The 22,892-nt window shown below is 42.5% G+C and overlaps 4 protein-coding genes across 5 annotated transcripts; 3 read left to right on the forward strand and 1 right to left on the reverse strand.

The window, feature by feature from the left end:
- The first annotated feature begins 226 nt into the window (after positions 1-226).
- Positions 227-3,449, forward strand: LOC116201428. The gene is made up of 3 exons (XM_031532668.1): positions 227-1,117; positions 1,841-2,004; positions 2,107-3,449. The coding sequence occupies exons 1-3, from the start codon at positions 505-507 to the stop codon at positions 3,199-3,201; spliced, it is 1,872 nt and encodes a 623-aa protein (XP_031388528.1). The 5' UTR covers positions 227-504; the 3' UTR covers positions 3,202-3,449.
- A 4,518-nt stretch (positions 3,450-7,967) lies between these two features.
- On the forward strand, positions 7,968-11,076 carry LOC116200005 (tubulin beta-4 chain-like). Of its 2 annotated transcripts, none has more exons than XM_031530646.1 (4): positions 7,968-8,124; positions 8,831-9,232; positions 9,437-9,706; positions 10,171-11,076. In XM_031530646.1, exons 2-4 carry the CDS (start codon positions 8,839-8,841, stop codon positions 10,845-10,847), a joined length of 1,341 nt encoding a protein of 446 aa, XP_031386506.1. In that variant the 5' UTR covers positions 7,968-8,124; positions 8,831-8,838; the 3' UTR covers positions 10,848-11,076. The 2 variants fall into 2 exon arrangements, with proteins under 2 accessions (XP_031386506.1, XP_031386507.1); XM_031530647.1 differs by having other exon boundaries at positions 7,986-8,124; positions 8,826-9,232.
- A 1,960-nt stretch (positions 11,077-13,036) lies between these two features.
- LOC116201054 (blue copper protein) lies at positions 13,037-14,786 on the forward strand. The gene is made up of 2 exons (XM_031532128.1): positions 13,037-13,410; positions 14,168-14,786. Exons 1-2 carry the CDS (start codon positions 13,215-13,217, stop codon positions 14,662-14,664), a joined length of 693 nt encoding a protein of 230 aa, XP_031387988.1. The 5' UTR covers positions 13,037-13,214; the 3' UTR covers positions 14,665-14,786.
- Positions 14,787-14,905: 119 nt separating this feature from the next.
- LOC116201055 lies at positions 14,906-16,909 on the reverse strand. Its single transcript, XM_031532129.1, has 4 exons — positions 16,653-16,909; positions 16,024-16,094; positions 15,835-15,921; positions 14,906-15,538 (listed from the first exon to the last, which is right to left on the reverse strand). Exons 1-4 carry the CDS (start codon positions 16,753-16,755, stop codon positions 15,266-15,268), a joined length of 534 nt encoding a protein of 177 aa, XP_031387989.1. The 5' UTR covers positions 16,756-16,909; the 3' UTR covers positions 14,906-15,265.
- Positions 16,910-22,892: the final 5,983 nt, after the last annotated feature.

Below are 22,892 nucleotides of genomic sequence, written 5' to 3' on the forward strand. Positions count from 1 at the left end.
ATCAATCGAGCTAGATCGACCTTTTATATGAGTAGTAGGGGAAGAGGCCGCCCTTTCCTAGTGTCCAGCCTTGGCAACCTAGATGAACCATGGGTCGGTTCGGCATCGGTTCTGAAGCCGGAAAGAAACATTAGGCCAATTGGAAGACTTGACAGATGGTGAGGTTAGTAGTAGATGACCGAAGTGAATCTCACTATGTAAGTGAAGAGAGAGCAAATGATTGGATCAGGATGCATACGAGAAGAGGGACTACATTGAGAAACTCGTTAAACTACAAGGGCCAAAAATGCATATACATTCTTCACACGTGACAGATTCCGGTGCACGTGCAATTGCCTCCGCGGCGACCGGCCGGGAGAAACTGCCTCCGTTCACGCGGGAAGCTCACTCTGCCACCCGATCTCCTTCCCTGCATCTCTATCTGTAGATCTTCAAGAACCGCCATGGCCGACAAGGCGATTCCTCTCTGAAGCTCCGCAGACCGTACCTATAGTTAGAGTATCGATGACCCCGAAGAGGCGGACCTTGCCTCTCCTCCTCCTTCTCCTCCTCTCCGTCGTCGCCGTCTTCTTCTACGCCCACCTCAACACGACCTCCATCCCCGTCCCCGCTCGCCGGAACCCTACCTCGGACGTCGCCCTCGGCTCCTCCCCCAGAGGCTTGAGCTTCAGTCTCATCATCAAAGTCCTCGCCTTCAACCGCCTCGACTCCCTCTCCCGCTGCCTCCGCTCCCTCGCCGCCGCTGACTACCTCTCCGACACCGTCCACCTCCACGTCTACGTCGACCACTTCTCCCTCGACGACAAATCTTCCACCACAGATCAGGATTTGGATAACTCCCGCCGGATCTTGGACTTCGTCGACGGCTTCAAGTGGGGCTTCGGGGATAAGCTGGTGCACTCCAGGACCCGCAACGCAGGGCTGCAGGCTCAGTGGCTGGAGGCGTGGTGGCCGAGCTCCGACGACGAGTTCGCCTTTGTAGTCGAGGATGATCTCGAGGTTTCGCCCGTTTACTACAAGTTTGTGAGGGCTGTGATTTTGAACTATTACTACAATGCCTCCAACTTCAGCCCTTCAATCTACGGGGTGACGCTGCAACGAGCAAGGTTCGTCCCAGGTAACACACTCAACTGAAGTTTTGCATTTCGACATTGTGGCCATGATACTCATTTGATTGCTTCAAGGATTGAAGGTTGAGCTTAATGGCCTCATACTCAAGCATAAATTAGGAAAATTCTTGCCTTTAGGAATGCCAGAAGCCATTAAGATGAATCTTGTTTTTTGGTTCTTAGCAGAGTGATTAGCTTAGATATCGAGCCACAATGACCAATTGAAGACCGAGGAATGTTGATTCTGCTTTAGGTTAATTAAGGCCATTGGTGTGGAGTGGAGATGTTTGAGGAAATTAACGACTTCGAGATACGGATACTGCTATCATTAGTTTGCTGCCCAGGTTATTAGTGAATTATAGTTTAAGTGTGCACAAACAGAAGCGGTATTAGGAAGAGGGAAGAAAGCTCCCTGATGGTTCCTTATTCGTCATGTTTATGTTTCAGATATTTGTTAGCATTTCATCTAGTTGGTTGGATGGCATTCTCGACCAGGAACTATGGTGCTGTCTTTTGTCAATCATAAATTGTGGAATGATCTTTGTCCTTTTTCGCTTCTAATTTCTTAGCATTTTTTTCTTTCTTTTTTTTGGGATAAGCGACAACTTCATTGATCACCAAAAAATAAATACATAAATGTTAGCTTTCCTAGCATGTTAGCTTTCATTACATCATCATTTTTTTATGCAACTTAATTCTTGCTCGAGTATGATGTTAGCAATAATCTGCAGGCAAACATGGTAACAAGATAAAACTGGATGATGGGACACGGGTTTTCTTATATCAGTTGGTTGGGACCTGGGGTCAGATCCTCTTCCCAAGGCCATGGAAAGAGTTCAGGAGGTGGTATGATGAACATAAGGCCAAGGGCATCAAACCGCTTATTGATGGGATGGTAATCTAGAGCAGTCCTACTCCACTGTTGTTATTCTCTTCAGTGTTGTTGTCTTGTTTTCCTCTGTTAGTTTCTGAAATAAGCCTGAAAATACAAATGCAGGTCACAACCGGGTGGTATAAAAGGCTGGGAGAGAAAATATGGACTCCTTGGTTTATAAAATTCATTCACTCTCGTGGCTATTTTAACATCTATACCAACTTTATACATGAGAGAGCACTCAGCGTTTCACACAGGGATGCTGGTGTTAACTACGCGAAAACAGCTGGGCCTGATTCCCAGCTGTTGGATGACAAGTCTATTGATTTCAACAACTTGGGTCTTCAGCCTTTGGGCAACCTGAAGTGGTATGATTTTTGCTTCCAAGAGGTATTTACCGGAAGAGTTATAAGGAGCTCCCATGACCTTGCATCCCTCCTTCCTTCTGTACAAAGAAACCAGACCATCATACTCACGAACCTTTTCCAAATTTCAGAATCTGTCACGAGGAACTTGCTCTGTCACTTTGCAAAGCTAAATATAAGGAATTATATTCTCATGGGCCCTCAGTCGGACTTCTTGGTTGATCTGGCAAGAAGGGGACATCCCATGATTGATGTAGACAAGTTCCTCGGCAATGTTGGTGTTCGAAATCTGATTGTATCTAGGGACTCTGGGGAAGAACTTATCAAGGATATTCTGGTGAAGGCATATGTCTTGAAGAAATGCATGGAGCTTAAGTACAACATTTTGATGGTCGATGGGAATATGGTCTTTGACAATGTCAATCTGCTTTTTCAATCGGCTGATCTTTCCTCCGACTTGACTTATGGGAAGAACTTGGGATATTTATTTCTCCGGTTTTCATCTTCTGCCCAGAAGCATTGGGCTGATGTTTTCATCCAAGAAGCTCAAGCAGCGGTAAGCTCCCTGAGAAAGAAGATTCCTTTACATGGTGAGAACGGAAGAGTGCTGGATATGGTGGTGGAGGCACTAGAAAGGAAACGAGCAAGGATCAGGAGGGTCGAAGATGGAAGTTTTGCAGTTAACATTGCTAACAGTAATATGGAGTTGTCCTCCATCACAGTTCGGAATAAGGTCCTCTACTGGCCCAATGATGCAAGCTCGGAGTTAATTGAGAGACAGCTTGCTGGAGCCGGAATGTGGTCTTTAGACAGTGATTCTTCCTGCAGTGCAGTTGTATGTCATCAATCATAGCATCTGTTGGGATACAATTTTCGTGGAGGAAATTTTGTTTTTTTTGTTGTAATTCATATTTCTCCACGAAAGTTCGCAGTTCAAAAAAATGGGAAATATGTTCACTTATATTATGAGCCTGTGTTAAAATGGCCCCGAATTCCCAGCTCGAAAATATTGAGTTTTGATGTACCAGGCTTTCTCTGCTTGGATCTTTACATCGTTGCAACAGACTGTTGAGTCGGATTACCGGCGTTTTGAGTCTTAAAGACATCAGGACACCTCGCAAGTGCTTCTGTTCTGGTGCTGTTTCTAATCGAAATTGCAGTCACAAAATTGCCTTGACAGGTTTTTGCACGTATGCTCTGCGACTCTGCCAGATTGGGTATGGTCTGCGGAGTCAGCGAGATTGGTTACTTCCATCAGTTTATCGAGTATATGATTCTCAAAGTACACCATGTTTCAAGAGAGCATGACGTGCTTAACCTTGCCCGGTAGCACGAGCGAGCTGAATTTTTTTGCATCTCAGAATTCGAGTTGGTATTGGTACTTATATGCGATGGGTGTATCTCAAATCGAACTACAGCATTTTCACTCATAATTCTATCCATTCGCTATTACACTGACCAGTTATATATGGTGGAATGGACATATCATCTAATCCTTCAGCAGGACGGTCTCTTAAACCCTCTCAACCATTGAATCAATGCGTAGTTAGACGAGTCCTATACTAATCGGAACGGCTACCGTGGGCTAAGAGACTTGTCTCGATAGAATTTTCTGTGAGATTGATAAAAAGGGCTTCTTCATTGAATCTATCAAGTCTTTTTTTTTTTAGATGAATGGCGAATTTCATTAATCAAAAGTGATTACATTTGAGGCCATTAACCCAGTACAACATGAGAGACTAAGCCCCAAACTCTACCCCAAAATAGAACTAATTAGTTGTGAACAAAATCAGAAGAGTTAAACATGTGACCGACTAACGTAGCATTTTCAATTTTTTGTGAGAGACGAGGGTAAACACTCAGTTTCGCTTTCACATCTGCAAAGACCTTCTGAACTATTGCCGCTGGAGGAGAGATATGCTTTTGGTAAATTCTGACATTCCTCTCTCGCCATGTACAATATATGTAGTGAGTCCAAAGAAGCTTGAGGCAAATGACATCAAGCTTCTTCCCTCGAAGGGAAGCAATCCAGTTGATTTCCGTATTCCAACTCACCGTAGTTCGGTGCAAACCGATTCGAGCTAGCAAACTTTTCCAAATTCCTTGGGTAACAAGACATTCAAAAAAGAGATGATCACGAGTCTCCCTCTGCATACTGCAAAATTCGCACTCAGTTGACGCAAGCTGAATCCCCCATTTTGATAGCCGGTCTTTAGTAGCTAGTTTATTATGAACACTGAGCCAGCTAATCTATCAACTCTTGATTTCATTCACCTAAGCCAGCAAGCATTTCTTGGTTGGTAGTCACGCCCAGGAAGCCCAGCATGTCTGCTTGGTTGGACCATCCACTGCAAGTGCAGACAGTAGCAACCTATGACCCAGATATTTGTACCCAAAGATACATAAGTAATGGTTAATTCCGATTCGTACCCTGTGGTCCTCGTGGGCTGTCTCATTCTGCCCCCGATAACCGATGCTTTTAAACATTTTGGACGGTTTTCTCCGTCAAATCTCAAGTATGTAAGCTAGCTAAATTGGGGACCTCACAATTATGAAAATTTATCACGGTGTTGAGATTTTTTATGGAAAAAAAAACTCGGCTAGCGGATCTTCCTCAGCTTTGGATCACTGAATTCTGAACACCCCGACTTTCAAGCACGTGCGATATACTTTCCACTCTTCCCTTGGCCCCAAGGTCACATGAGCGGCGTGTGACCGAATTCCATCGTCAAAAGATTAATGGCCTCGATGGTCTTGGGCAACTTGGGGTGATTCTTTTTTTGAAACAACTTAAATCCATAAGGGGCATGTTCAGGCAGCCGGCATACTACAAGGAGGAAAATGAAATTATACCTAATAATAATTAATTAATATATAGCCAGCGATAATTAAACTCCTTGCATTAATTAATCCAAACTCAAATCTGGGGATTAATTTAATTAATTAATTAATTATCCCATTATCTAGATCTGCCAGATATTTTAATATCGGACTGAAGAGCATGTGGGCCCAAGCAGGAGGGAAGTTTTGTCTTTGCCAGAAATGATCAAATTGGCCATCTCTGTACTCTGGCTCTCTTCACATGCCATATGCAAAGGCATCTGAGCATTAATACATTAGGTGAAGAATTTAATATCATCCCACGAAAATTATTTAATCAAAACTTAATTTTGCGAATAAAATCATATAGACACCCGGCCGATCTAACCGAGACCAAGTCCATGAGTATGCACCAGAACCTCACACTCTCCGGTGCATGTCGCAGAGTCGATCGGTCGTTGATCTGTCCCGGTACCGATCCCGAACTTTAAGCTTGGATTCTTGACATTTGATAAGGAGATTGCATCTTCCTCTTCATTGCATGAGGTTTTGTTGGGAAATATTGTGTCAAGAAAGCAGGGCACAGGTGTTTTTCTTGACAGCTGGATCAGATCATCTTGAACTTTTAATTACAGTGAAAGCATACTTGTGCAAACCAACATTTTAAAATCATCACCTTTCTGACTAAGTTGATCTTATTCTTTTATAGGATCTTCTGATTTTTGTCCATTCATATAATGCTCTCCGATGTTACGGGGTCCATCTCGATTAGACTCTGCTTTTTGATGACCCAATCTGATAAGAAAGAATAAGTAGTATTTCTAAAAACTAGGTAAAATCACGACTCACCATTTGCGTACATGGCGGGTCATGATCTTATCATCTCTCTATGCCAGTATAACGAGTATCAATCACATACACAACCGCTCTCGTATCTTATCACGTCCGTGAATCTCATGCATGAGTTGACGCTGCCTTGAATCGTCGTCGATGTTTTCGGGACTTGCCGGCGACAGTAGCAGGACGGGGAGTCCCTTTTCTATTAGGGAAAAGAGTTAAAACAAAAATAGAAGGTGGGGTGGGACCATAAGCATTGTTTCCTCATCGTGACCTAATTGAAAGAGATGGCCCAACAGAAAGCTGATGATCACGGCCACAGGTCATGTAAGAAGCGGGCTTTGGCTTTACTTCAACTTACAATAACCCGAAATTACCGTAAGTTCTTAAAAAGTGGACACATCGGATGTAACGATTCAACTCATTCAGGTCAAATTACGAGATTCTTATATTAGATAAAACTGTGATTTGCTCAAAGCATCGTTGTAAAGAACGCCTCGCGACTTAGTAATGGCGGGAGTGTGGGTGTAGATAGTAGTAGATGGATTGGATCGGGTGGTTGACAGGTCACATGGCCACGATTGATATCTCAATGTGTGGCCCCATATCTCATCGCACTACCTTTAGTCCTCCCCTTGTGTCCGATTTTCATTTACATGGATTAAAAATTTTATATATTATTACAAACGAATAAAATATCTTATAAATTTCTTGAAATTGAATCAACAGTGAATCCTCTAGACTGCCGTTTTATCATTTCATAAAGACCGAATCTTATAGAGTGCGTCAAAATCTAGATTTTGAGTTGAGTTGAGTTTTGGTTTTAATTGGGTAATGTAATGATTAATGATTGTGTTGTTCCCTTGTGCAAAAGTACTGCCTAATTGAAAACCTTTCCTCTTCCCCCTTGCCTTGCCTGGTTCCCCCCTTTTCCCCCGAACCCCCCCTCCTGCTTGTGCTGTTGCCTTGCCTCTCCGTGGCGTGCCGTTGAGTTGAGTTCCCCCCATTTTTAAAAACCCCACACCCCTCGTGTGTTTGTTTGGTTTTAGAGTTGAGTTGAGTTAATTTTGATTTTAATTGGTTTGTCCTGCTTGTGCTGTTGCCTTCTCCGCCCCCCTGTGCCCCCTCCTGCCTCGTTGAAACCCCGTCCTCCTTCTCTTGTTGCCTTGTAGCCCCCGTCCTGCCTCCTTTCGCGCCTTTCTTCTTCCCCCTTCCCTTCCCTGGTTCCCCCCTCGCCCCCTCCTCCTTCTGTTGTTCCCTTTTGTTGTGTCGTGCGTCCCCTTCCCGTTCGCCTTCCCCTCTTAAAACCGGATTAGAAATCAAAGAGATTTTTAAAATGTTAACAAAACTAAAGATTTATTGATATCACGGTGAGTCGTGTGGAACTACTTCAGCCATGCTCCTCTTCACTAGGGAGGCGACTTAGTTCATCCACTTGGTAATGGAATCTCTTTTAATCGGATCTGTTTCCGTCACTTCATCTAAACTAAAATTTCTCGATAATCTCATTATTTGCATTTAAGCTCTTCCTAAGATGTATATTCGCGGATATACGATTACACGCTCGGCCCCGTCACATCACTTGAACAATTTTTCAGCATTACACACCAACTTTTGTCCTCCAGCATCATTTTAAATTTTTCGTAGAGGCAATACAATAATTAATTTGTCCAATGATAAAATATATGTAATTTCCTAAGATAATAATAATATAGAAATAAAAAAAGAAAAAATCTATCTGCCGTCCCTCCGCTCCGACGTTAGGAGAGGGGCATATACGTCAATATAGTTCCCACCCTGATATTTCAGTTCCAATTTTCAAAAAGAACAGAAAATCCGGTCGCCGTCAAATCCGGCCCCATCCCCACCGTTAAAGCCCCTCCTGATCCAACGGCTCCCAACCTTAAAAGGGAGGGAATCATCGAGGACCGTCAGATTTCACAGCCTAGAACTCCCCTCCCCCTCCCCCTCCCACTCTGTATATTAATCCACATTTCTCGCTCTCCTCCCCTGCACCCCTCTCCTTCCCTCCTTGCGAACCCGTCCCATCTCCCCCTCCCGGGTTCGCCTCGCCGTGAATTCCCTCCACCTCCGCCCCCCTCGCCGTCGAAACCTCCCGGTAAGTTCCGTTGCCACACCTGTTTCTATGTCCTCTCTCCGATGTTCGACGTTTGGTTCAGGCGAAAATGTCGTGTGTAGTATCATTTCCTTTTTGTTGCGGTTTCTGCTGTTTTTGTTTGCGCATGGCGGCGGATTTGAGCCTGATCGAGGCGTTCGATTGAGTGTCGCCTTTTTCATTGGCAGAAGGCATGGCTTGGATCTTACCTAAAGTTTATGTTTTGTAATTCTCATGAATTTCGTGATGGAATCTCGGAGAGACTCAGATCGGATGAACGTTTTTACGATGATCAGTTTGAGATTTTAGATGTAGCGAGGCTCGTTGATTGGATGAAAGCTGTGTTTCCGCTGCGAGCAAAATTGGGACAATGATATGATTGGAGTTCTGTTTCTGCTGCATGCGATTACAGTTTTTAAATGCTGCCGCTTGATTGTGCAAACTTGCAAAATGCGCGGATGTGTCTGGAAATGAGTTTTCCTGCATGGCCATTGATGTACATCAGTTATCACAATTATGATGTCCGGATGAGTATTCATATTCAACATTATTTTATCATCGATCCTCCATTATTATGATATTTAAAATTTATTTGTCAAGAATTTATGTTTTAACATTTTTGTGGTTTTGTTGTTCTTTCTTGCGATAAGTATCATTAATGTGTTATTGCAACTCCTGAGCCTAATCCTCGTATATCTGTATAGTGCAGATTGCAAAATGAGAGAAATCCTTCACATCCAAGGTGGACAATGTGGTAACCAGATCGGATCCAAGTTCTGGGAGGTTGTCTGCGATGAGCACGGGATTGATCCCACTGGACGTTATACCGGTACCACTGATGTCCAGCTTGAGCGGGTTAATGTCTACTACAATGAGGCTTCGTGTGGGCGATTTGTTCCTCGTGCCGTGCTTATGGATCTGGAACCTGGGACCATGGACAGTGTGAGGACTGGTCCTTATGGCCAGATCTTCAGGCCTGACAACTTTGTGTTCGGGCAGTCTGGTGCTGGGAACAACTGGGCTAAGGGTCACTACACCGAGGGTGCAGAGCTCATTGATTCCGTCCTTGATGTTGTGAGGAAGGAGGCTGAGAACTGTGACTGTCTTCAAGGTATAAATCTGGATTGTCAACTTTGGTGCATTACTTGCAATTTTGTCTCTGGTAACCTGTTTGCAGAAGTAACCTTTTAGTAGTTAAACAAAAAACAATGTGCCCTGATCATAGTAGACAGTGGCTTAACTGATCTTGTAACTTAGTATTTCACATGACCTTCTGTGAGGATTATAAACTTAGAAATGCTGTTCTCTTTTATAGGTTTTCAAGTATGCCACTCACTTGGTGGTGGAACGGGTTCCGGAATGGGAACCCTCTTAATCTCAAAGATCAGAGAAGAGTACCCAGACAGGATGATGCTTACTTTCTCAGTGTTCCCATCACCCAAGGTCTCAGACACCGTGGTTGAGCCGTACAATGCCACCCTTTCAGTCCACCAACTCGTGGAAAATGCCGATGAGTGCATGGTGTTGGACAATGAAGCTCTGTACGATATCTGTTTCAGGACCCTCAAGTTAACCACCCCTAGCTGTAAGTATTTCTTGCATTGCGTATTAATTTTGTGCTGTTTAAATCTGGTATGTGCTAGTTTATGGGTGATCATATGAATTGTTGAATCTGAGATCGAAAACCATATTTATCATACACATTCAGTTGACACCTGGGATTGGCTAATAGTTTTCTTTCTTTCTCTATAAGTACTTCCCTAATTGCTTTTTTGCAAGATATGCACCTTTAACATATAATCCTTGCCTACCTCATGTACATGAAAATATCTTCAGTATAGAAAAGAACGTAAATAGTTCTTTCATGGATCATTTGCACTTGCAACCTTCAGAGCTTAAATTCCAAATCAAGCACTGTGGAAGTTTTGACGGGCATAGTTTACAGTACTTTCTTCTGCTGAATGATTGTGATATTATTCCTAGGCAGCTGTATGTGTTGATGGCTTTTAGTGAGGACAGTGTTAACTTGTTCGTTTTGATTGCTTGCAGTTGGTGATCTCAACCACTTGATCTCTGCAACCATGAGTGGGGTCACCTGCTGCCTGAGGTTCCCGGGCCAGCTGAACTCTGATCTTAGGAAGCTTGCGGTTAACCTCATCCCCTTCCCCCGTCTCCATTTCTTCATGGTTGGCTTCGCCCCACTGACGTCCCGCGGGTCTCAGCAGTACCGGGCCCTCACAGTCCCGGAGCTGACCCAGCAGATGTGGGATTCCAAGAACATGATGTGTGCTGCTGACCCACGCCACGGGCGTTACCTCACTGCTTCTGCCATGTTCCGTGGCAAGATGAGCACGAAGGAGGTCGATGAGCAGATGATCAATGTCCAGAACAAGAACTCCTCCTACTTTGTCGAGTGGATCCCGAACAATGTTAAGTCCAGTGTCTGTGACATTGCTCCGAAGGGTCTGTCCATGGCTTCCACCTTCATCGGGAACTCCACCTCGATCCAGGAGATGTTCAGGAGGGTGAGCGAGCAGTTCACTGCCATGTTCAGGAGGAAGGCTTTCTTGCACTGGTACACCGGTGAGGGAATGGACGAAATGGAGTTCACTGAGGCCGAGAGCAACATGAACGACCTCGTCTCGGAGTATCAGCAGTACCAGGACGCCACCGCCGATGACGAGCTCGAGTACGAGGAGGAAGAGGAAGCCGAGCACGACATGTAATGCGACATCGAGAACAAGAAGAAAAAGCCTCATATTTCCGTTCAGCTATCCGGTTTTCGCAGATTCGGGGGAGTCCGAGAGATGTGCCTATTATTTTCAGACTTTTTCTTTACTACTGTTACCGGGGAAGTTCGTGTGGTCAGTATCGTGTGGTATATGTGAAATCTGTTTGATCATGATGAGTTCACCTTCACAATGCAAGATCATTATTACTTCTATTACGAAATTACTCGTTCCAAACTATCGAATGTGTATCGAATTTTTTCAACATAACCACCTGGACGATTTGTTTGCACAGATCGAGTCATCGGCCACTGCATGAGATATGTGCTAAAACCCGGAATAAAAGTATCCCGATCCCGGGATGATATAATATGGATTGAGGTGTGTGAATATATTTGGGCACGTTGATGATCATAATGGGGAGATGTTTGAGGCCCATCTGAGGATGGAGTCGATCATCACATGAGAGAACATGGGGCGGGCCCCACGATCAAGGGGCGTTGTCAGTTTCGCGGGAGAGCTGAGCGAAGGCCAGAGAAGGAGGAGGAGGAGGAGGAGGAGGAGGAGTCTAGTATACGTAAGGCATCTATCCCCACGTGAAACAGGGGAAGAAAGCGGCGACCGTATCATACCGCTATTATTATTGTTATCATCTATCACATGAATTGACGCTATACTATCCAATTGCCTTATGATCACTACCGACGCTCTAACCCCCCCCCCCCCCCCCCCCCCCCCCCCCCCCCCCCCCCCCCCCCCCGGCTCAATCAGTTTATTATTACATCCCCTAGGAGTCAGAGGCACCCAAAATATCGATCGAGCGAGCAAAGGATTGAATTAGACTTCAGTACAATGTCTATCTAACGTACGTTATGTTGGAATGTGAAAAATTCTATCATGAAAGTAAGGAAATCGGAACCCTATTATGGGCTTATATTTTTATCGGGGCCGGTTCAATAAATTTGATCCGGTTATTTGATTGATCATGCGAGTCCCGCCGTGACCGGACGCATATAATCATAACGAACATGCGGTGATTGAGCTGGGAAGAACAATGGATGATTAATCCCGGGAGCACTTCCGGTGGTTGCGTTGTTGTTCCATAGAATTTATTCTCTTCCTTTTTTCTTTTTTTTTTTCTTTATACCTTTGTGAACTTCTCATTTTTCTGAAGTTGCAGCCCCGAAAATGCCATCCCTTGAGAACGTATTTACTGGAGACCCATCGCCATCTCTAGGCAATAATTGTTTCACGTAAGGGTAAATTTTAAGGGGTAAATTCTTAGGTGGTGTTTGGTTTTATAGTAGGATTTTAGAATTGTGATTTTGATTTTAATTTTGAGTGGTATAAATGGGGTTCACCCTTTGACTTTGTAAGAGTTATGTTGTTTTGTTGTGGAAAAAAGTAATATAAATGGGACCCACTCTTTGACTTTGTATGAGTTATTTTGTTTTATAGTGGGTAGAATTAAGTTAGAATTATAATTCTAAAATACAACTCTGAAACCAAACAGAGCCTTAGATTTGGAAGTTTGACTTTTCAATTGTTACATTAGGTGGAGACAGAGAGAGATTATTTAATATGTCCAAAAGCTGTCCAATTCTCTTAACTAAACATTTTCAAATGATAATCGCAGAAACAGAGAGAGATCTGTTGTTAGGACGTAGCTGTTATGAGATATTATTATCTTATCAAAAAGTAAAACAGCTACTCATATATATAGTCTATGTTCTTGCATCAATCACATGATGACCCAAAAAGAAAAAAAAAATGATAATCCCATTGCATTTTTTCATACAAATGAATGAATGATTTAGTTAGGCTGTAGTTAAGACAAGAAGTCCACCTCACTGACATTGCCATGTGTCCCTCTTCCATTGGCGCAATCATCTCGATTTTCATCCTGATTATGAACCTAAACCGAAGCGATGGAAACTGTCGCATGTTATGCCCGACGTTCTTCCATTGCAAAACCCTGTGCTTTAGAAGATTATATATATAATTCGATACTCGAGTGATGAAAACTGTCGAATATTAAGATCGCATTAATCTGTTTATTGTCATATTACACAGAACATGCAGGATTAAAAGCACCATATGGTTTTTGGTAAATAAGAGGAAAAGTGGGGTCATGTATATGTATGTGTGTGTATATATATATATATATAGAGATAGAGCTGGCCCTTTTTTATAGGCTGTGTACGACTCAAGGGAGCTTCCCACTTCTCCTTTCACTTCTCTCTCTCTCTCCCTTTTTATTACCCAATGAGAGCATCTCACTTCTAACAAACCCGCTCATCAACATCACCCATTATTGTCGTCTCCATCTCTCCCCATCTTCTCAATTGCAAAGAAGATCAGGCAATGGAACAGAGGATGATAGAGTCCAACAAATTCGGGCTCCTCCTTCTTCTTCTTATCGTCACACTCTCGTCCGCCGAAGCTTACAAGAACTACACAGTCGGCGACTCGCTAGGCTGGTACGACACGACCGTCAAGTCCAGTGTGGATTACCAGAAATGGGCTTCCGGCAAGAACTTCAGCCTCGGCGATTTCCTCAGTAAGCGCCCCCTCACCACCCAATTCCACAGTTTTGTCTAACTATAAATAGCTCTTGTCATCAGGACCCGCTTTATACACATTCAGCTCTCCGGTTTTCGATCGATCCGGAGAAATCACGATTTGTTTTACAGTCCGTAGGCGGTAGTTCGTGTAAATCTGACGTACCGAGATATATGTAATGCCAGAAACCTTATGATCCAACGAGCTTAGTTTTCAGATCTATTAGGCCCGTAAGGTCAAATCATGACTTGTGTTAGACTGAACATCCCAATTATTTGAAAGAATTTCTATTTTGATTATTGAACTGAATTTTGACCGTAATTAAATATTAGATTGCTAACTTGCATGTAAAGCAGCGACATTATCCATTTTCTTTTTTCTTTTTTCACTTCGGGGAGAATTGCCTGGGACCTGGGAGTGCGCAAAGATTGCTTGATATTTTGCTCCTTAAAGGATATTATTTCTGACAAGGTCGGTTGCTGTCAGTGTTTATGTAATTTTCTTATATATATATATATATATATATTTATTCGAGCAAAAAAAATATATTTATTATTGTCTTTTTAATAACTTGATCCAATATAATTATTTATTTACAAAATTGAAAATAGAAATTACTTTATTTAATGATTAGTTTTATATGCATTAGACATGGAATTTGCAGATTGACGTGCACAACGGACAAACTTCTATCAAAGTTCACTATACATCAATGGCTAATACGTGTGTAATTCTTTGATTTCCGATACCGACAGTGTTTAACACCGACACGAACCACTCAGTCGTGCAAACCTACAACTTCACGACGTACAACCTCTGCAACTACGAGGATGCCCTTGACAATGACACGACCCTATGGTCGTCCGCGGATCCCTCCAACACCGCCACACACCCAGTGACAGTGGCTGTCCCGCTGCTGAAGGAGGGAACAACATACTTCTTCTCAAACGACTACGACGGGGATCAATGCAGGAGTGGGCAGCGGTTCCAGATCAACGTTACGCACGGGCAAGGGCTGCCCAAGAGCCTAGCCGATGAGCAAGCCCCAGCTCCAGTCGACCAGGTCTCTGGGGACGATTCGGCTCCAGACACCATCGTGCCGTCTAATTTTAATAATCCACGCGACGAAACTGAAGACGACAGGGGTGACGCGTCTATGGCCAAGTCGATTCATCTCAAGTCCTGGCACAGGATACTGAGTGCAAGTTCCATGTTCTTTTTAGGGTGTGTATTTCATTTTTTCATGGGTTGATTTTTTTTTCCTTTTATAGGTTAATAATTTATTTATAATGTTCTTTTATAGTTTATAATACCTTATACATGTATACATACATATGCATGATATATGTAGGTCTTTGAGCTCCTTTCAATTAATACCTGTCTCGGGTGATTTAATATAGAGAAAATAATTAAAAATATTATATCTTTTTGTTTAGTTGATAATTAAAAATTTCCAACTTGGTTGCAAAAAATGCAGCTCTCCTTTCGGGGCATCAACAAAATAAGAAGATTGGATTTAATTAGGTCATAAAAATTAACAATACAAGTAGAAAGGAAAGTCCGACTCGATGCAACACATGTGAACTGATCACTGATCAGAATCGCAAAACCACAGGACTTTACATTAAGCCGATTGCAGAAATTAGTGCTCTGTATAGAAAAATCTATATTTGACACAACATTGTAACCGGTGTTCACAACTGAACAACTCCTTAGAATAAAAGAAAGAGAATCGAATGATTCCCCGGGGAGAAACAACTGCTAATAAACTTATCCACGTCGACCTATTAGCACTCTACACCGGCTAGAAAGTATCTGCAATTGCAGGTTTGCTCCGATGGTTAGGGACGGTTTTAACGTCCACCTTTGCCTTTCTTCTTGCCACCGCCCTTCCTCTTCTTGCCTTTTCTGCTGTAAGCGGTTGGAATAGTATTGTCTCTTCCTTCTCTCGAAGATGAATTAGGCTGCAACAGATTCTTCACGTTGAGGACTCCTCCCCTAAAATGTCCTGCGGTGCACTTCAATGCTCTGTCCTTGGGCTTGTGCTTACTTTCGCCACTCTTTGTGGTCGTAAGAGAGTGACTTGCATCCCAAGAATTCCCTCCCGATAGCCCGTGCTTCAAATTCTGGGGAGAATAAGAAACAATGACAAAACAAGTCAACAGAGGAAAGAAACTAGAGGGATGGCCAAGTGGATGACAAGAGATCTAGGATGAGGGATGAAGGAAAGAAACGCAGCTCATAGTCGGTCCTGAAAACCCTATCAAGTGGAGTCCTTTCTAAAGGACCGTGAAGTTGCAGTTACAATGAAAACTCAAAAGTAAAGAATCAAAAAGATTTCCGTGATAATTGAATTAACACAATCAGAAACACGACACCCGTAAAGCCATAACACAAAATGCGGGGCCTGAAGTTAGATCACCTTTTGTAGTTGTCTTCGTTCTCTTTCCCTCTTCTTCTTCGTCATTTGTAGGTGCACAGCTAATGTTCTCTTCTCCCCCTTGGGTTTCTGGGTGAAAATCATCAGACAGCTTGCTAGTAAGTAAATAAACTCGTTGTGCGAACACAGGGCAAGGCAACTAAATGATAGAGGAAGCAAAGGAAAGCTCACTCTTCCACCCAGCTGAGCAATCTTCTCTCGTTCTTGTTGATTCTTGTCCTTCCACAAAGTATGCTGGTTCACTGGAAGCAGAAACAGTACACAGAGCACTCATCATAACACAACTCCGATAAGATGATGCTACAGAATTTTCAGAATTCAGCCAGTTCAAGGAAAGATGAAGTCCAAAAGGAACTGGTGACATACACGAACAACCGTCTCATTCCTCGACAAACAGGAAATCCCGAATCGGAACTCAAAATCGCAGCTTCAACCAGATATATCACTGCTCTCTCATTAGCAACACCCGTTCACTAACAGAACTTGGTTTTGTGCTTAATTGCATATATATATATATATATCGGGGATCCACCTCTATAAGACAACGTTATCATCCTTCCTTACTATCATTCATTCATATACCACTTTATATGTTTCCTGAGCAGGATCAAATATCGAGCAATTCCGCCCAATGGATATTGAAAAACAAGCAAACTGACAATAGCAGTGAACGATTGCGAGTAAATTCAAGTCGAGAAATCAGCGGCATTGCTTAATCAAACTGAATCACTCATCATACTTCAGCCATAATTTGCACTGGAACATATTAAAGGGACCGAAAGGACCAAGAAATCAATTACCGAGGTACTGAACGTCTTTCCTAATCTCCCTGATGGTCGGGACGGTCACTGGCGCATCGGCCGCCGGTTTGACAGAACCATCCTTTTTCTTCTTGCCGTGCATAATTCTCCGGCCACGAACACGTCTGAATCAATTACTTCTCCGGTTCAACTAATTGAGCTGAAAAGGAAGCAGAGAGCTTGCCACTGGAAAGGATCGAATCGACGAGCAGAGCACGGGAAGAAGAAAGGGAAGAGATGCTCCGGCAAGGTTAGGGTTTATCATCCGAACTGAAGAGAAGAGAAGATCCTGAGATTATGGGCCTACTAATGGGCCGATATTTTATTTTCTTCTTGATGGGCCGAAAGCTTTCGGCTGAGTTGGCCTTTTTGTGGGCCCAAGAATTGCTTCGGGTTCAACAAGCAAAGCTACGAACATAAAAGATTAGAAACTGTAGTTGGTACAATAAAAAGAGGATAGAAAGAAATGTTTGGAAAACATTAATCTAGAGTAAAATTATAACTACAGTTATAATCTAGAGTTTCGTTTGGAAGTGCAGCGGGAGGTTTAATAAAGGCTTTTTTAAAGTTTTTAAGTAGAAGAAATATTGGAAACACACTTACAAAATCACGGTTTCTACTAATTTTGGCAATTAACAAACATAGGTACATACGAAAATTGCTCCTACACATTCTCTATTTTAAGCACTGATTTTAATTTCGGCAGCTTTAAATTAATGTCTCCCAAACATTTGATTGTGTTGTCTCATATCTCGGCCAAACGAAAAGTGCATGCATGTATCTATTACCCTTTTTACTGTGTCGACCTAACGCACATATATTGAAAAATCGTTTTTTTTTATTACCAGAGAGAATAACAGTGACTTTATAGTAATATGGGCCGAAGATTTTTTTTTTTTTTGGGTTACGAGAGAGATCTATGCACCTAATATATTGAAATGAAAATCCTAAATATCTATTAAAGGGGCACGACTAGTCCCATTAGGTATTAAACCTGGAACCTTTTGGTCACTAAGCGAAAGATGCGTCACTGCGCTATACCTTATGTTGATGAAAATTTCCATTTAATTGAACTATGTAGGAATGATTTAATTTAGGGTAAAATATACTCGCCTCCTTGAGATTTTGCACGACGACACTCCATCCTATTATTAATTAAAATAGACGCTCCATCCCATTGAGCTTGTTTACTTAATGAGATAAACTTCTTTAGACCCTTGGCCTTTATTTTCTTTTCACTTTCATCCTATTTGTGTTCTTTTGAATTATTTTGATCTTCAACACCACACGGTTTATTCAATTTAGTTATACTGTTTGAATTTGCGATAAACTTATTAATAGTGTAATACTTTTAAATATATATATATATATATATATTCAAATAAAAAAGAGAAGAGAATAACTTGTCAGCAACCATTAGAGCTGTCAACGGTCTACAATAAAGGTGTCCATTCATCATAAAAATAAAGCAAGGGTGTCCGACGACCAAACATCCACTCCTCGAGATCAATATTTAGAATCATTACACTTCACCTCGAGAGATCATGCCCATACCAAATACTCATGTTTCGCAGTGCCACCAATACTCTCATGAAATTACGGACGACTATTTTCACGACCAACATTGGCCCAAAACTGAGATTTTCAAGGTCCTAATTTAAGATATCAATGTTATAAGTAGAGCCTCACTAATGGCTAATACTCCACCATAGGTAATCGAAGGCCTTAATGATCATCGATGATCTCAAATGGAATAGTTACAAGCATTATTTTTCTTCTTTTTTTTGTATTTTCATATTTTCAAACATTTTCATCCACAAAAAATTTGCATATCAACAGATTTATTGATGATTTAAATAATATGACCCGAACGTAGACTAACTCTATCACCTTGAAACAATATTGAAAAATAATATGAATTAGGACAAATTTGAAACATAAGTTAAAGATTGAGCAACAAAAAAAAATTAATTAGGTCAATTAGGTCAACATGGACAGCGGGGTGGATTACCAATTTTACTATTAAGAACGGAGTGGAGTGTTTATTTTGATCAAGATTGGGTTGGAGTGTTATTAGACAAAACCTCAACGGAGTGGAGCGTATTTTATCCTTTAATTTATATTTATGCTATATACATGAAAATGGGAGTTTCCCAATAGCAAAACATTTTATTATTTCAGTTGTTTTTTTTTTTCACCTTGTGTACACCATTTAATATCCAAAATCTCAACTGGTCCTGACTAATTCATGCCCGAGCCAAGTCAGGGCCTATTAAGAGGTAAACTCTCATAATTGTGAATTTTGTCCAATCATAAGACCCAAACCAAATGCTTTATATAATGAGAACAATTGTCGAGTCACTTGAACCGACTCAACACCTTTTCATGTTATTATTTCAAAATGAATTGCCATTTTATACTCTCATTTTTATCATTAATATCCACAATACAAAAATTAAACAAAATAAAGGAGCGCACAAGTCTCACTAACGAGAAAGTAGTTATATATTATATATATATATAAAAGCCGAATGCGGGGCGGCCTCTTGGTTCAAGTGGCGCTTTGTACCAGCGCACCTGCGCTAACAGCCTTTCTAATTTCTAAACATGGCCCGAAATGGGCTTGTCCTGCAGCGTCGGTGATTTCGTCTGCGAGCTCCTCGCAACCCAATCCCTCCTTCTTCGACAATGATATATTCAGATGAATGAAATAGACAATGACAGGATCATTTGCAGATTAATGCAGAGTCATTGCTCGATGCGGACTCCACTCGGTCGTAATATTTGTTCATACAACCCAATATAGATCACTGCTCAGTCGTAAACCCGTTGTCAATGCAAGAACTCTAATGTTTTTTCATAGACCAAACTATACCAAAAGCAAAAGAAATAAAACCGATCGAATAATTGCTCGGTAGCAACTAGTCTTCTCTAGAGAATCTGGTCCGACTTATTGGGACTGTGTGGTGCATCCGTTTCCGATTTCCCATCGTACCTAATGTTTTGTAATCGCAGGCCGTGATGGATTGAGTTTGATGGTTGTGGAGTGTTTCTTTTCTCTTTCTTCTTGCCTCTGCTGCGCTTTCTCTTCTTGCCCTTTTCGCTGTGAGCCGTCAGACTCGTGTCATCTCTTCCTTCTCCCGGTGAAGGAATCGGGCTCTGGTGCAGCATAGAGAATGCTTCCTGTTGATCGTGCTTCCCCGAGCAATGCCCTTCCCTGCTGCCAGGTTCCCTCCTATCTGGCTTGCGCCCACTACCTATGCGCCTAGTCGGGGTTATAAAAGGGTGGCTTGCCTCCCAAGAATCCCCTCCTGACAGCCCGTCCTTCAAATGCTGCATAAAAAAAAAAAAAAGTAACAGAGAAGTCCAAATCCAGAATTGACATGGATGATGATACGAACGGGAAATCAGACAACTGGAAGAGATGACACGAGGGAATTTCATAACATGACATGAAGCAAGGAGGATAGCTATGAAAAAGAAACGGAGAAGTCGAAATCCAGAAATGTTATGAAAAAGAAATCCACGAAATTCTCGACAAAACGAACTGAAAGACGAAGGAAAACAAGGGCAATTCGTGGCAAAGAATCGACAGGTTACAAAATATCCCGAAAGCATCGATGAAAAAAATAATTAACAAAGATGTTAAGTACCCCAACAACTGAATTCACATGACAGAACGATCTCGAAACATAAAACACGTTCTATACGAGATTGAATATAAGCCAGCGGGTGCGTATATTATCACCTGTTGCTTCTGTTTTCTTTCCCTCCCCTTCTTCGTCATCTGAAGATGGGTTGCTAAAGTTCGCTTCTCCCCCTTGGGTTCCTTAGAAAGCATCAATTTAATTAGACAGTTTCCGTAGTAAGTGAAGGAACTCCATTTCGCAAGCAAAGCGTATGCCACGGCAAGACAACTAAAGAATGATCGAGGCAGTTCGAGCGAGCTCACTCACTCTTCCTCCCAGCTGAATAAGCTTTTCCCGCTCGAGTCGATCCTTCTCCTTCCACGATGTCGGCTGGCCAGTCCAGTTTGTCAGTGAATAAAAAGAACCCGTTTCGCACAGTTCAGGTAACTAAAGCACGGAGAGGCGAGAGATGCTCACTCTGCCCGTGGGCTGAACGGCCTTGCGCGGAATCTGTGTCTGAGCTTGATTCTTGCCCTTCTTGGATGATTCTTCCCGCCTCACTGAACCAAAATGTACGAGAATCAAATTGACGTGATGCTAATGCTACCTACACCCTAAGACCGCAGAATGCAGTCAAAGATTACCCGAGGACCGGATTTCCTTCTGAATCTGCCTCATGGTCGGGACCGGCGGGGGAGTCTACCACCCCTCTGCTGGAATCGTGCTTTCTCCTCTTCTTGCCCTGCATAATTCTCTCACTGGCCGGGAGAAAGGGTTGGGGGAGAAGAGAAGAGAGAGAGAGGGAGAGTGTTTGGGCGGGATGAAGCTTTATTTCGTTAGTTCACAAGACCGTTATACTCTCTGTTCTGCCTTCCTCTGTATCAACTGTCATCTGAACAAAACGGTTATTTGGGCGGGAAAATTACCTTCTATCAAAGTTCACTATACATCAATGGCTAATGCATGTGTAATTCTTTGATTTCCGATACCGACAGTGTTTAACACCGACACGAACCACTCAGTCGTGCAAACCTACAACTTCACGACATACAAGTAGAAGGGAAAGTCCGACTCCCATGCCTCAAAATTTCCTTGCCAAGCTACACGAAAGAGATTTCCGGAAGTCCACAGAAAAATTATTGCTAATTGCCTAAAATGAGAAGCAAAAATATTCTGATAATGTCGTTCCTCAGTAATATCGTCAATGTAACACTTGCGAACTGATCACTGATCAGAATCGCAAAACCACAGGACTTTGCATTAAGCCGATTACAGAAATTAGTGCACTGTATAGACGCAAAATTGTAATCGGCGTTCACAACTGAACAACTCCTTGGAATAAAAGAAAGAAAACCGAATGATTCCCCGGGGAGAAACAGCAGCTAATAAACTTATCCACGTCGACCTATTAGCACTCTACGCCGGCTAGAAAGTATCCGCAATTGCAGGTTTGCTCCGATGGTTAGGGACGGTTTTAACAGCTACCTTTGCCTTTCTTCTTGCCACCGCCCTTCCCCTTCTTGCCTTTTCTGTTGTAAGCGGTTGGAATAGTATTGTCTCCTCCTTCTCTCGAAGGTGAATTAGGCTGCAACAGATGCTTCACGTTGAGGACGCCTCCCCTAAAATGTCCTCCGGTGCACTTCAATGCTCTGTCCTTGGGCTTGCGCTTACTTTCGCCACTCTTTGTGGTCGTAAGAGACTGACTTGCATCCCAAGAATTCCCTCCCGATAGCCCGTGCTTCAAATTCTGGGGAGAATAAGAAACAACGACAAAACGAGTCAACAGACATGAAGAATACTGTGACCAACTAGAGGGATGGCCATGTGGATGACCGGAGATGGAGGATGAGGGATGAAGGAAAGAAACGCAGCAATTCATGACATATCATGGCTAACTAACCTTCCTCAGCTCATAATCGGTCCTGAAAACCATATCGAGTGGAGTCCTTTCTAAAGGACCATGAAGTTGCAGTTACAAAGAAAACTCAAGAGTAAAGAATCAAAAAGATTTCCGCGATAATTGAATTAACACAATCAGAAACCGGACACCCGTAAAGCCATAACACAAAATGCGGGGCCTGAAGTTAAATCACCTCTTGCAGTTGTCTTCGTTCTCTTTCCCTCTTCTTCTTCGTCATTTGTAGGTGCACAGCTAATGTTCTCTTCTCCCCCTTGGGTTTCTGGGTGAAAATCATCAGACAGCTTGTTAGTAAGTACATAAACTCGTTGTCCGAACACAGGGCATGGAAACTAAATAATAGAGGAAGCAAAGGAAGCTCACTCTTCCACCCAGCTGGGCAATCTTCTCCCGTTCTTGTTGATTCTTGTCCTTCCACAAAGTATGCTGGCTCACTGGAAGCAGAAAGAGAACACAGGGCACTCATCATAACACAACTCCGATCAGATGATGCTACGGAATTTTCAGAATTCAGCCAGTTCAAGGAAAGATGAAGTCCTAAAGGAACTGGTGACATACACGAACAACCGTCTCATTCCTCGATAAACAGGAAATCCCGAATCGGAACTCAAAATGGCAGCTTCAATCAGATATATGACTGGCTCTTTAGCAACACCCGTTCACTAACAGAACTTGGTTTGTGCTTAATTGCAT

This window comes from Punica granatum, chromosome 3, assembly GCF_007655135.1.
Source record: "Punica granatum isolate Tunisia-2019 chromosome 3, ASM765513v2, whole genome shotgun sequence".
NCBI classification, from domain to species: Eukaryota; Viridiplantae; Streptophyta; class Magnoliopsida; order Myrtales; family Lythraceae; genus Punica; species Punica granatum.